The sequence below is a fragment of the Diplotaxodon limnothrissa genome, linkage group LG1 (assembly GCF_057381915.1).
Source record: "Diplotaxodon limnothrissa isolate DT_005_m linkage group LG1, D_limnothrissa_male_GT1.1, whole genome shotgun sequence".
NCBI lineage: Eukaryota > Metazoa > Chordata > Actinopteri > Cichliformes > Cichlidae > Diplotaxodon > Diplotaxodon limnothrissa.
In genome coordinates, this window is record NC_140596.1 from 15,431,223 (window position 1) to 15,444,929 (window position 13,707).

Below are 13,707 nucleotides of genomic sequence, written 5' to 3' on the forward strand. Positions count from 1 at the left end.
CAGACAAAATTAGCTAAAATTATTTAAGGACCTTCCTCAAACTGTGTTTAGCTTTAACGTCCATCCTTTAAAGCAGGGTCCCCAATCTCAGTCCACGAGGGCCGGTGTCCCTGCAGGTTTCAGATCTCACCCTGGGTCAACACACCTGAATCACATGATAAGTTCATTACCAGGCCTCTGGAGAACTTCAAGACATGTTGAGAAGGTAATTTATCCATTTAAATTAGCTGTGATGGATCAAGGACACATCTAAAACCTGCAGGGAAACCGGCCCACGTGGACTGGGATTGCTGCTTTAAAGTAATTAAAGGATGTTGGCTTACATTTCTCCTTCCATCCACCTAAACCACTTTACTTGTCTTTTTAGCCCCAGAGTTCAGTCCCGGCCCCTGTGCAGCAGCAGGGACCTGCCCCTGGGTCCTGGTCTACCCAGTCTCTGAGTCGAAGTCGAGGGGGAAGTCTGGCTGCTAAGCTTCCTCTCCGAGCTGTTAACGGTCGAATCTCAGAGCTACTCCAGGGGAGTGCTGGCTCCCGTTCCAGGAGTCATGTTCAGGGAGGAGGCACAGATCCAACAGAGGAAAGAGGGACAAGGTTTGTTAGTTTTATATCATAAAAGTATATTTACATATACTGTACACCTATTTAGTGGTTCCTATGGAAGCATTTTTCATTTATTCATAGGACAGCTAATATAAAATGCAAGATTAGATCCATATATTATGCAAGAGTAACTTTGGCAAGTCGTGATAATGTAAGGTGCAAACTGTAAGGCAAAGTGACATTTAAGTTCATTCAGATAATAATCTGTTCGAAGTTATTTACTGCTTCCTATTTCCTTGTTCTCAGTGGAGGAGGAGGTGGAGCAGGAGGCGGTGGGGGAGATAGCCTGGGAGAGGAGAGGGCAGCAGTGGTACAAACACTGCCTTCTCCCTACAGCAAGATTACAGCTCCCAGAAAACCACACCGCTGCAGTAGCGGCCATGCTAGTGACAACAGGTACAAGCTTTAGGGCTCTGAGGAATTTGAAACTTAAATTTCACAAAATAAAACATGTATTTTTTCTGTATTTTGCTTCATCTCTAACTGTGATCTCATAATGCCTCTAACAGCAGTGTGTTGAGTGGTGAGCTCCCTCCGGCAATGGGGAAGACGGCTTTGTTTTACCACAGTGGAGGCAGCAGTGGGTATGAGAGCATGCTGAGAGACAGCAGTGAGAACACAGGAAGTACCTCCTCTGCTCAGGACTCCCTCAGTGAGCACAGCTCAGCCACCACCTCCTCCCGACGGAGCTCCAGAAGCAGCAAGAAGAGCAGGAGCAACACAGGTCACGACACAAATTTTCAAAATCGCGTTTTATAAACATCTTCACCCCTCAACTAAAACCTGATAATCCGCTTGCTATTCTTTATAGGAAGGCAAATTTAGGATTTTCCTCAACATAACTAGTGGTAATTTCTTCTGAACAAGTCGAAGTGTCTTAGCACTCCTAATTAAGCTGGCACAAGCACAAGCGTTAAAAACATGAAATTAAATACACCCTGCGCTAAAACCACCCAGATGGCTAGTTTTTATAATTACATGAATAAATATATATCCAACATCTGTACCATTTCTATTCAATGTATCCTCAATGTGTGATGCTTGCCCACTTTTACCATATTAACTTTTACAAACAAATTTTTAGGCGTGAAATTTTGATCATATATTTTTCAAAACAACAGTAACATAGAAGTGCTGGAAATAGAAATAGACACCTTTGTGATGTTGAAAAGCACTGTAACAAAAGAAGCGAACAGTTAAGGGAAATGTGAAGAAAGCTGTGGCTACAGGAGGTGCTGGGTAAGGTAAGGTGACCCTGACCAGTCATCTGTGAAATGGTAAAAGGGAATCTGCTGGTGTAGGCTGTAATGAATATATATTCACCAGAACAGAACACAGAGAGCTTGCTAATGTGCCTGCCAAATTACTGTCTATTGGTTAAGCATGAGGATTGATATGTGCATAAAAAATCAGATTGAAGAGAGGCAGCTCCTTCCAGTGTGTGTCTAATTATTGATTCGAAAGGGAATTAGCCTTTCCATCCAAGTGTGCGGGAAGCAGTCTCACCTCCTGCCATGCAGCGTAAATTCCGGGTTTACTCTCATTTTGCTTTCACCACAACCGATTCTGTGGATCAAAGAGCCACGACAGTGCCACAAGATGACACAAAGGTGTGAAGGATTATTCTGTGTTTGTTGTGAATCAAGGTGAAGCCAGTAAGCGAGGAACGATTGATACAGTTGAGCCCCGGTGATAGAAAACTGATTATACTCTTAATAATAAAATGGCAGAAAGAGCATGTGTATAAAGGACCGAGGCAATATCCAGCTGAAATGTTAATTACATCTCCAGCTGAGTCTCTCTTTTTATCCTTGATTTTCATTAGGCTGGATTCATGTGCTTACCTCTCTCCTCATATTCCACGTATTCACCCCATCTCTCTGTCATTCATCCAGCTCGCTTCCCTCGCATCTTCCTCTCCCCGCAGACTCAATCTTTCTCTGTCCCGTTCTATGCTGCTTCCTAATGAAATACAAATGTCTCTGCTTGACCTTTATGCGCTGCTTCGAGACCAAAAGACAGCTGCAACCTTATTAAAATCAGCACTTCCTCTCCCCTCTCTCACACATACCTTATCACTGACTTTCTGGTGAATCTGATAACTCTCATTCCTGTTGACATGTCTGGAAATTTCCATGCAAAGCGGACGTGTGTTCAGTGTTGCGCAGTGGTTAGATTAGAGACTGACCCGCTGCTATTATCTATGAGCTCTACCTGCTTTTTTATTTATCTCACTTCACTTCTCCATTATCAATTTCACATTCTGTCTCGCGCGACAGTTTTCTTTTGTCCCCTCCTTTATGTCTCTCTCCAGTGAGTCTTTTATCTGTCTTCCTCCCCACTCCCACCGATCATGTCTGTGCAAAACAAGAAAGGTATGCCCACTGAGTGAACCGACACTTAAGGGGTTTTATTGCGTTCAAGGAAGAATCTGAAATTTGGAAAGATGTCTTTTTTCTTAGCAGAGAGATGTCAGATATATTGCAGTTCAATGTAAGACTAAAGCTTGTAGCTAAACTGCTGTACTATAAAATAGTTCCAGTAATGTCTCCCAGTTTTTTTTCTTCATTGCTACACAACAAATATGATTTAACAGAAATGTAAGAATGTGTCAAATATGTTAAATCAAAAAAGATCATATAGCTCATATGGGGCGATCGTGGCTCAAGAGTTGGGAGGTCGCCTTGTAATCGGAAGGTTACTGGTTCGAGCCCCGGCTTGGACAGTCTCGGTCGTTGTGTCCTTGGGCAAGACACTTCACCCGTTGCCTACTGGTGGTGGTCAGAGGGCCCGGTGGCGCCAGTGTCAGGCAGCCTCGCCTCTGTCAGTGCGCCCCAGGGTGGCTGTGGCTACAATGTAGCTTGCCATCACCAGTGTGTGAATGGGTGGATGACTGGATATGTAAAGCGCTTTGGGGTCCTTAGGGACTAGTAAAGCGCTATATAAATACAGGCCATTTAGCTATGTCTGAAGACCCCGAGGGTGAATATTGGTCATTTCATTGCTGTAGTTTCACATTGTTAGTACAGGGTTGGGCCTGTCTTTGCCTTCAGAGCTTTTTAATTCTTCATGACGAAGAGTCAACAAGGTCCTGGAAACATTCCTCACAGATTTTAATTCATATTGACATGATATCGTCACAAATTAGCTTGAGATCTGGTGTACGTGAAGGGTGCTTGACTACACTAAATTCATTGTTGTGTTCAGGAAACGCATTAAAGATGATTTTAACTTTGTAGTGTGATATCCTGCTGGAATCAGCTATTAGAAGAAGTGTACAGTGTGATCATAAAGGGATAAACATGGTCAGCTACAATAGTCAGGTAGGCTGTGTCATTTAAGTTATACTAAATGGGTGCTGTCACTACCACCAGCAGCTTGAACCATTGATGCACAGCAGGAAGGATCTATGCTTTCGTGTTGTTCACACCAAACTCTGACCCAGCAGCAGTTTTCTGATCTTCTATTGCCCGATTTCTGTGAGTCTGGGTGATTTACAGCCTCAGTTTTCCGTTCTTAGCTGACAGAAGTAGCACCCGGTGTGGTTTTCTGCCATCTGCTTCAGGATTTGACATGTGCATTTGGACATGCACTTCTGGATACATTGGTTATAACAACTGGTTATTTGAGTTACTGCGTTCTTATTAGCTCAAAGCAGTTCAGTTATTCTCTTCTCTGTGGGTTCTGGGTTTTTTTGACCATTATCTATAAACTCTAGAGATAGTTGTATGGGAAAACTCCAGTAGGACCATTAAAGGTTCTCAGTCATCCAGGTCATCGTAGTCTAAGAAGTTTGGAAAGAAAAAGGCGTCTGGATTTCTTTAAGTTGCTTGAAGACGTTTCACCTCTCATCCGAGAAGCTTCTTCAGTTCTAGGGTCAAATGGTGGAGAGTCCCAGATTTAAGCCCTGTGGGGGTATCCCACCAAGAGGGACAAATATCCATCATTGCATATGCCACATGTTCCTTTACTAAAATGATATGCTGCTTCCTAAATGTGAAGTTTTGTTTTCCTGCAAACTGCCCAATAACAATGCACCTTGTGTCCCTCTTGGGGGAATACTCCCACAGGGCTTAAATCTGGGACTCCCCACCATTTGACCTTAGAACTGAAGAAACTTCTCGGATGAGAGGTGAAACGTCTTCAAGCAACTTAAAGAAGTCCAGACTTTTTTTTTCCTTTCCCAGCTCCTTAGACTTAGGTAGGACCAGTACATCTGGCAGGATCTCACTGAGTCACTTCAGACCTCCTTTGTCCCCATTCTGATAGTTGGTTTGAACCTCATCACTTTTGGGTATTACTACACCCTAGAATTATTTTAGTGAATAATAAAGTTCAGCACTATAATATCAGTATTTGTTTTTCCCATTTTCATTTAGCTTAGTTTCATTTAGCATTTTTCTTCTGTTCATCCACACCCCACCTGTGGTGGCTCTGTGCCACACCACTAGGGACTGATGCACTGTTTGAGGATTATGGAGCTAAACTAATGGTGATCTTGAGAGTAAAACGCACTGCAAGCAAACTAAGCATATGAATGAGATAAAACAAGCAGAGTTGAAAAATTCTTTGGCACTTTGTATATTTAGGAAAAAACTGCATCAGATCGGCTCAGATCAGTTATTTTTTAAACATATTCAGCTTTTTTTGCACTCTATAACCTGGCACTTCAATGCTATATAAAATGCACCAAAAAGTAGAATGTATATAACTCCAAACATGCGATATTTCTTCAATTAGAATTAAAAGACACTTTTTATTCTGCCGTTCATATGAACAGTTTATCGTCTTAGCTCAAAACTTCACTATTCCTGTCATCAGTGTGTAACAGTCTTTCTGTAATCTTCTTTTTATTTGTTCTTTTAGGTCTCCAGCGTCGACGTCTGATCCCAGCACTAACCTTGGACTCCTCTTCATCATCGCCTTCTCACCGTTCCTCCAAACAAGCCATCACGTCCTCGTCTTCCTCCTCCTCCAGCCCTGGTGCATGCTGGGTCGACGGGCCACTTGGGCCACCTGCACCCTCAAACCTCCGGGCAGTGACCGCAACAACAGAAACCTTTGAGATCAAGGTGTACGAGATAGATGATGTTGAACGGCTGCAGAAAAGGAAGGACAAAGGAGGGAGCAAGGTGAGAGGGAGGAGGGAGGAAAGACACCTGAGCTGCACAGCTGTTGTAGGTCAAGTGGTGGAGCAGGTCAACAAATTGCAGGGTTGGAAATTTGATCCTTATCTCTTCCTGCCCGTATGTCAACACGTCCTTGAGCAAAAACCTAAATGGGTGATGGGCAAAAGGTAAAAAATTCAGGCATATATGTGTCATCACAGGGTGCGTTGTTATTGGGCAGTTTGCAGGAAAACAAAACTTCAAATTTAGGAAGCAGCATATCATTTTAGTAAAGGAACATGTGGCGTATGTAAAGATGGATATTGATAATATCACTCAGTGAGTTTGCATTAGAGCTAAACTGAAGCCTAGAGAATAATGTTAATGTCTGGTGCTATCTTGTCTCCTTGGAGCCAGGCAAGGCTCCAAATATTAGCAGGGTGGAGGAGGCGAGTGTAGCTAGAAGCTAACAGACGAGTTACATTTAAAGCAGTTTACTTAATGTGACAGTTTGTGCATTAAGATTTAAAACCATAAAGAAAATATATTTTCACTTTCTTGGATAGTGGAATCCCCTGAGGGTCTACTGGTATTACTTTCAAAGAACAGGACAAAATTACAGTGAACCCAAAACTGATTAAGACACGCTGATGAAAAGCAAAACCATCTATGGAAAAGTTCTGCATACACCACCAGCAAGTGAGGACAAAAGAAAATTAAACGTTATTACAACATATCATAATCTAAGCAAGATTTTATTGTTGTCAATGCCATTATCAGTTCTGCCTACAGATCTCATTGGTTGTCAGTTCCTCCTTTCCAGCATTAACGTAGCACTTTATTATGACTGACTCTGAATACAGGGTAGAATCAGAGTAGAAAAACAGGCTAAATCGGACTTGGTTCTGCTGAAACCTCAGTAATGAGATCAACCATGTCAGGAAGTGATTTATTATTCAGATGAACCAGACAATTTGGCACCAGTTCTCAACTAAAACAGGTTCTTGGATTCCAGCTTTACTTCCGGCTTGCCTCATCCAAACAGTATCTCTCATTCTCTCTCTAAAGCCTAAAAATAGCCACTAATACACTGATTAGGAAGAGTGAACTAATGACACCAGAGTGACTAGAACATTTAATTGAATTTGTAATGGAAGTTGATACTGGGAGTGTTTTTGGAGCCACCACTCAGCAATCCTCGGTTACGATGGTTGTTGCCACTTGATATTTGTACATGCGGTGTTCAGAGCTTCATTTCGACACATTTTAAAAATATCTAGTTCCCACCGGACTACAGTTATGTAGGAGGCTGACTAGGAAGCACGTGTAAAAGAGGGAGGAAGAAGAAAATAGCAAAAAACTTTTAGGATTTATTATGGTTGACTGAAGGGGAAGGATGAATGGATGTCTTTAGAAGAGTGAAGGAGAAGGAGAGCAGAAGTGCAAGATGGCTATTGCTCTTGATTCCAGTGACACTGATTTGATGAATAATGATGGTGAAGCACATTAAAAAACAATAAGTGTTGGACACTGCTGCTAATGGAAACCCAGAAGAGGAAGCTGGTGGTTGGGCAATGGATGAAAAAGGATTTGTGTTGTTGTGACAGTGTGGAAAGAAACCAAAAGGTTTTAAAAAATACAACAGCAAGGATTTTCAGAACATGAATAGCTCAACATTAGCATTTAGTTCTGTGTGAACAGTGAACTTTTTAAATAAATCTACATATCTTGGCTTACTTAAAAAAATGATTCTAAATTCTGAGGACTTTGCAGAATAAAATTGTTAAACTTAGGAAATTGTTGTAAATGAATGCAGGTTTTGGGGGGGTTTCCACTGTTAAACCTTTATGTGATCAGAGGAGAGAGCACTGTGAGCACTGGAAAAGAGAAATGGAGAAAAAGCATGAAATATAGATTTTCCCTGCAGCAACCTTAAGAAAGCCACAATCGTGTTCCAGTGAAAGCTGCTCAGTGTCCGAAGGCGCTCAGCTGCAGCCACAGTGGGAGACGATGAGGTGCGAATGTATTTAACTGTGTGAATTTTAAGCGTGCTGCTGCTGAAGGAGACCCACCTGTGTTTCACAACACGCTCCTCTGAAAAAATAAAGCTAAATAAAATCCGTGTCTATCTGTCTGCCTTCTCTGTGTGTCAGGAGGTGGTGTATGTCAGTGCCAAGCTTCGTCTGTTGGAGCACCGCCAGCAGCGAATCAGTGAAGTCAGAGCCAAGTACCAGTGTCTCAAGAAAGAACTGGAACAAACCAAACAGTACTTGATGCTGGAGCCACACAAGTGGACCACTGAGTGTAAGTGTGGACCTCTGACACATCAGGGAATACAGGTCTGTGTGTGAGAGAGCAAAGGAGGTTAGAAACTGTTTAGGATTTTAGTGGAGGATTATTCTGAAATAAATAAGTCTATTATGTTTAAGTTATGATGCATATTTTTATATTTTATATGACTCATGTTAATTACTAATGCTGTGCTACATGACTGCTGGTTCATTCTTCAGACAAATACATTCTGTCATTTCATTATTAAAATATGAAGTGACTGGGCATTATAGATTTTACTTCAATAGACACAAATGCATTTGTGGGAAGGATTGTGTTGTTGCAGATTGATGCATCTGATGGGGCAAACTTTCACGATACGAAATAATGTTTTGCTTTGTTGTGTTTTTTTGTAAGGGTGTGGCTTAATTGCCCTCAATTGCACTGTAAGGACATTTTCTTACTACTGTACAATTTAGTAAATCAGAATCATCTAAACAGGCTTTTGCATACAATCAGCATGCTGCCATGCCCTAATCTTCTTTTTAAGAAAACACATTTAATAATAATAATAATTATCAATAAGTAGTAGTGATTTAATACAGCTGTGTTTAAATTCGCTAAGATAGCTAGCTGTCATTTCTTTGAATAAATGGTCAGAGGCACTTTTTGTACATTTTTTGCAAAGTACAAACAAACTCGGGTATGAAAAAATGGATAAATCTCTGATTTATGTGTGAATTGTGATGTGAATCCTAATCGTAACAGTTCTTGGATAATAATGCAGATTTTACATAAGTAGCAATAGGCTACATCAGACTTAATTATTCAGTTATGTACCTATTGGGCTGTATATGAAATAAAAGTGCAACCAACATAATGAATCATGCAACCATAAAAGAAGGGCTGGAGTTCCTATTGATCCTCTGAGATCTTATTCTACGCTGTCCCACAGATGGGGGAGGGTGGTCTTGAAGATTCTCTCAGCTAACAGACCACCTGCTTGGTGCAACTAACCATCCAGGTGTTGATATTCCCACTCAAGATGCAGGTGTAGAAGTTCCTGTGCACCCTGAGTGGGAGTTTAAAGTCTCTTAGGTACCTGAGATGCTATAGGTGCTGATGGGCTTTCTTCACCAGGGATTTCATGTGTCAGGACCATGACAGGTCCTTTGTGATGTAAACACTACCGTGTTTAAAGTTATCTACCCTCTTCACATGGGCCCCAAATATGCAGAGAGGGCCAAATTTCCTCTGCTACTCTCTCGTAAAGTCCATTATGAGGTCCTTGGACTTGCAGGGATTTAGCTGGAAGTTTTTCTCTTTACATTATTCGATAATCTGAGACCAGCAGGCAATGCCATCACTGTTTGATATCAAGCCTATTACAGCTATGATGTTGGAGTCTGAGGTGCTCACAACAGTGACCGGTGTAGAGAGAGTGATGATTAACTCATCGGCCGCCTTCTTTTTTCTTAAATCATAATTGTTATAAATTATTATTATGACATTTATCATTATTCCATTTTAACAATAACATGTAAAATATAACCAGTGGCACCTTTTTAATTATTAAACCCACATTCAACAGCACTTTATCAAGGAATGATGTATTTTCTCCACCTTTCTATTTGTGTCCAGTTGAGCTGCAGCAGGCCTATGAAGTGGACTCATTGGAGTATTTGGAGGCTCTGGAAACAGTGACAGACAAACTGGAGACCAGAGTCAACTTCTGCAAAGCCCATCTTATGATGATCACCTGCTTTGATGTGTCCTCAAGGCATCAGTAGACAGATGGAGGCGGAGAAGTGGCCTCGACGATGTCAATGTCTAGACCATTCCCCTGACTAATCAAACACATTTAGAAAATCTTTAACTGCAGCTCGACAGTTGGAAGGATGAACACAGGAATAGACCGACCGCATGATCCTGCATATTATTCCAGCGTCTTGTCCAGATGTGAGTAAGCAGAAGGCCAGGTGGCCGGAAAAATCAAAAGAAGATTTACGGAGAAAAATTAACAGAAAAACAGAGACAAGATTTGTAGATTTGTTTGCTGGGGCTTGGAAACAACCTCAGAAACTATCTAATGGACGGGCTACTTTCAATCAGAGAAAATATGGCTGCCCAAATAGTGTATGAGAGTCTAAAAAGACATGTCAAACCAAGTAACCAGAGAACAAAATAATTGGACCGCAGTGACACGCAGTGAGTCAAACTTTGAAAGAATGTACCGAGAGCAAAAAAAAAGGCTATAGCTGAACAAAAACTGCCATTTTTTAAGAAGGAGAAAGCTGAAGTTGAAGTGCAAGAGAAGAATAATTTCACATCTAACACATTTTGGAAGAACATTTTTTACATGGTTAAAAGCCTTTGGCTGTAAATACGGAGTGCTGACTACAGAGTGGCCTGGTATTGTTGTGCAGCGACTAGAAGAGACTAACCGAGAGAGAATGACAAGAGGACGAAGGAAACGATTTAGAAGTGCCTTGTGAACATTTCAACAATACCAAGACCAAGTCTCCTTCTCTCTAAATTTGTGTACAAGTAAGTATGGTGCTAGTATAGAAACATCCAGAAAAGATCAGTGTCCTTGGAAGCAGTTTTCATTTTCTTTTCTAAATGTGATGTTTTACTGTGGGTCAGTGTTTCACTATATGATAAACAAACTAATAATGTGTGTTTCAATGTATGGTCTTTGGTACATTGATTAGAGATCAGAGAAACAACGTTAAAGTGGACCTGTTATGCTCTTTATTTTTACTCTCGGACTCCACAGGAGCCGCTTTGCATGAGCAACAGATCAAAATAATCCTTATTTATTTTATACTGGGCCTCAGTGAAGTGCTCTCAGTTGATCCTCTGTGAAACACCATTTTAGTTCTTCGTACTTATTCCCAACAGGAAAAGCATAATAGGTCCCCTTTAAAGGAAAACTACAGATTAACTTAATTAAACTTGGAAGGACCAAAAACCTAAAGTTAAAAGCATTAAACATTTTTCCTGGACACAAAGTTATGTGTGTTTAAACAAAAACACTGAATCTGGTATCCTGTGGTGTCGTTTTTACTTTGGCTTTACTCACAAACTGAGCACATGTGACTCTTGGCCCTCCGGGGCATTCATACACGATGTTTCCCTCGATAGAAATTTTTAATGTTCACAAAGCTATGAAATGTCAGAAGGTAGTAGAGGTGAAAACACTTCTCTCTGATCTGGTGTTAAATACAACCAACGACTGACTCCCTGCCTCCCTGCCTGACTCACAGGCAGTCTGTCTGTTATTCGTATCTGTGTTGTTCTGCTCTATTCTAAAAGAAACTGAATGATTTGTCATTGTGTGTGTTTTATAATAAGGTATCCTTTTTTTATTTGAGTGCAATGGGACCATGTAGAGACTATGTACGATAGTAGCATTGAGCAGGATAATCGAAATCTGAAGACATATTTATAGATAAATTGTGAGGGACACGCAGGTGCGTCAATATACTGTGTTTAACATTTAATTATAATGAAACAAGGTAGTAGATTTAATCAATATTTTGGGACTACAGCTATAGGGTGTTTAAACACTTTTAATATCCCCTATATTGTAAAGGACAATTAAATTATATAAAAAAAATTAAAGGAACCTAATTAAAAAGGGAGGAGACGAGCTTAAGACATAGATCTCTGCCTGGTTCCACTTTTTGGATGGATAGCAACTCCTAAGATTTGTTAGTATTATTATCTATGGTGCTTGAGATACTTATGATCTAAATGTTTGTACAAATATAAATATACGAAAGAGTCCATTTCCCCCTGAAACACAAAACAACGCCTTTCAAATGCTTCTTCTACATCACTGTCATCGTGTCTGTTGTTGTCGAGCAGAGAGCATTATGGGAGAGCGACATGAGAGCAGTGGAAATGATGTCACCGTATTGGTGTAATTTGTCAAAAGCGTTGTAGTGCTGATTTTTTCCTCCACTAAGAGCAAAAAACCAGAACGTGCTGTCGCTGAAACAGAAAATACAGTTAATTCAGTGAAGTTTTTATCTTCACGTGGATCTGAATCAGCTAATGATTTCATGTAGTGCATACTGGCGGGGATAGCCAAGAGATAATCTAGTGAGAAATTACCCCTGAGAGCAAGACGCTTTTGACAAACTTGAGAGGCTTTTTTTGTTTTTTAAGAGCATCTCTGATCATTTCCTGTTTTTATCCCCGTGTTCATTGTGCAAGTCATGAATGAAAGTTTATTTATTTGAGTTGCTACTTAATGTTCTTATTTACGTACACCTCATGATCTTACAAAGTTACTATGCATTGATGAAAAAGAAAAATAACTGTACATACTTTGCTGAGCCCATGTCATATATAAATATATATACTGTGCACATAGCATATATGCCATCATTTTTATTTTAGATATTTTTTTTGTTGTTGGTTTCATTTGCTCCTGTTGTTCCTCTTGAGGATTTCAATGGGTTTGGTTCCCCAAACATTCACATGCAGAACAGGGATGCTAGTTGATTACATGCAAATCAGAAGCCTTCCAGTATGAAGGCAGCTGTGTTGCTTTAAGAGAAATGTCTGTGTCTTATGAACTGCAGCCCTGTGTAATTAGCAGCGAGTGTTTTGGGAAATCTAACCTCTAAATGAGCTAATGGCTTGTATTGAACTATCCTTTTTAAGATGCTATGTGGGAGGTTTCTTCCTTGATATGTTACTGCCAAATCTAATGGGATATCCCTTTATTATTGTAGTAATAATCAAAAATTGCTAGAAACTATTACAGCTAAAAGAATAGCGGGGTGTTTTAAATCAAGTTATTCACAGATTTCCATCTGCAAAGTCACTCTGCACAACATAAGCATCACATGATCTATGGAATAAACTGACAAATATGCTGTGCTGGTGCATATTTTGTAGACACATTTAAGAATTATAATGTGCTATCTGTAAATCTCATACAAGGCATCTTAGGGAGCATTGTGTGTTAAAGTCCGGGTCAGACCACATTTACCAAAAACAGATGTTATCATTAGCATTAGGAGTCAACTTCTGCTTTGCTCAGTTGTAAGACACAGGGTCAGTTGTTTGAAGATCTCTGGATAACTAAAAATAAAAAAATCACTTTTCTGTTCCAGTCTCTTGATAAAAATGCCAGTTGTGAGACATATTCATGCTAAATACCCTCAGTAATTCTATTTAAAACAACACATTATCAGTGTAAATGTGGAACAAATGGTGCACAGGAGTCTCGCTGTGCTCATATTGTCCACTGCAGATTTACCGTTTTTGTGAAATCTGGTCTGACATATGGTAAAGACGGAAGAAAAAGATGGAGGGATGTAAATAAAGGAATGTATTAAAAGAGTTTCACACCTGATGCTTCATTCTTTGCACACAGAATAGACGAAGTAGTGTGCAGATGTCCAGAAGGCGTGCTGTTTCACTTCTGATGAACTAAAAATCTTTTGCATTACGACTCAAACTCATCAGAAATTTAAATGATGTAACATGGAACACGTAACATTGTACGTTATTGCATTGGGCTGTTAGATTTACATAAACAAGGGACTGGGACAACTCAAAAATATCATTTAGTTTCCAGAGCATGTGTAAATGTGGACCTTGAGTACCCTGTAGGCAGCTTTTCTGTGACATACAGTAATGCCCTGTTGAGCCTGCTTTGATCATCAGTGCACGGCAGGGAACAGGAAGGAGGAGAAGGCAGGAATGG

At 40.3% G+C, this 13,707-nt stretch overlaps 1 protein-coding gene across 4 annotated transcripts in view; it reads left to right on the forward strand.

The window, feature by feature from the left end:
- The window catches only part of kif26ba (kinesin family member 26Ba), a 104,646-nt gene extending 94,877 nt beyond the window's left edge, over positions 1-9,769 (forward strand). For 2 of the 4 annotated variants that reach the window (XM_085369874.1, XM_085369947.1), the window contains exons 22-27: positions 368-591; positions 847-996; positions 1,110-1,324; positions 5,467-5,732; positions 7,862-8,012; positions 9,621-9,769. In XM_085369874.1, coding sequence (XP_085226000.1) covers positions 368-591; positions 847-996; positions 1,110-1,324; positions 5,467-5,732; positions 7,862-8,012; positions 9,621-9,769 — 1,155 coding nt within the window. Of the gene's footprint in view, positions 1-367; positions 600-846; positions 997-1,109; positions 1,325-5,466; positions 5,733-7,861; positions 8,013-9,620 lie in introns of all 4 variants that reach the window. The other 2 variants (XM_085370006.1, XM_085369979.1) reach the window with 2 other exon arrangements.
- The last annotated feature ends 3,938 nt before the right edge of the window (positions 9,770-13,707 follow it).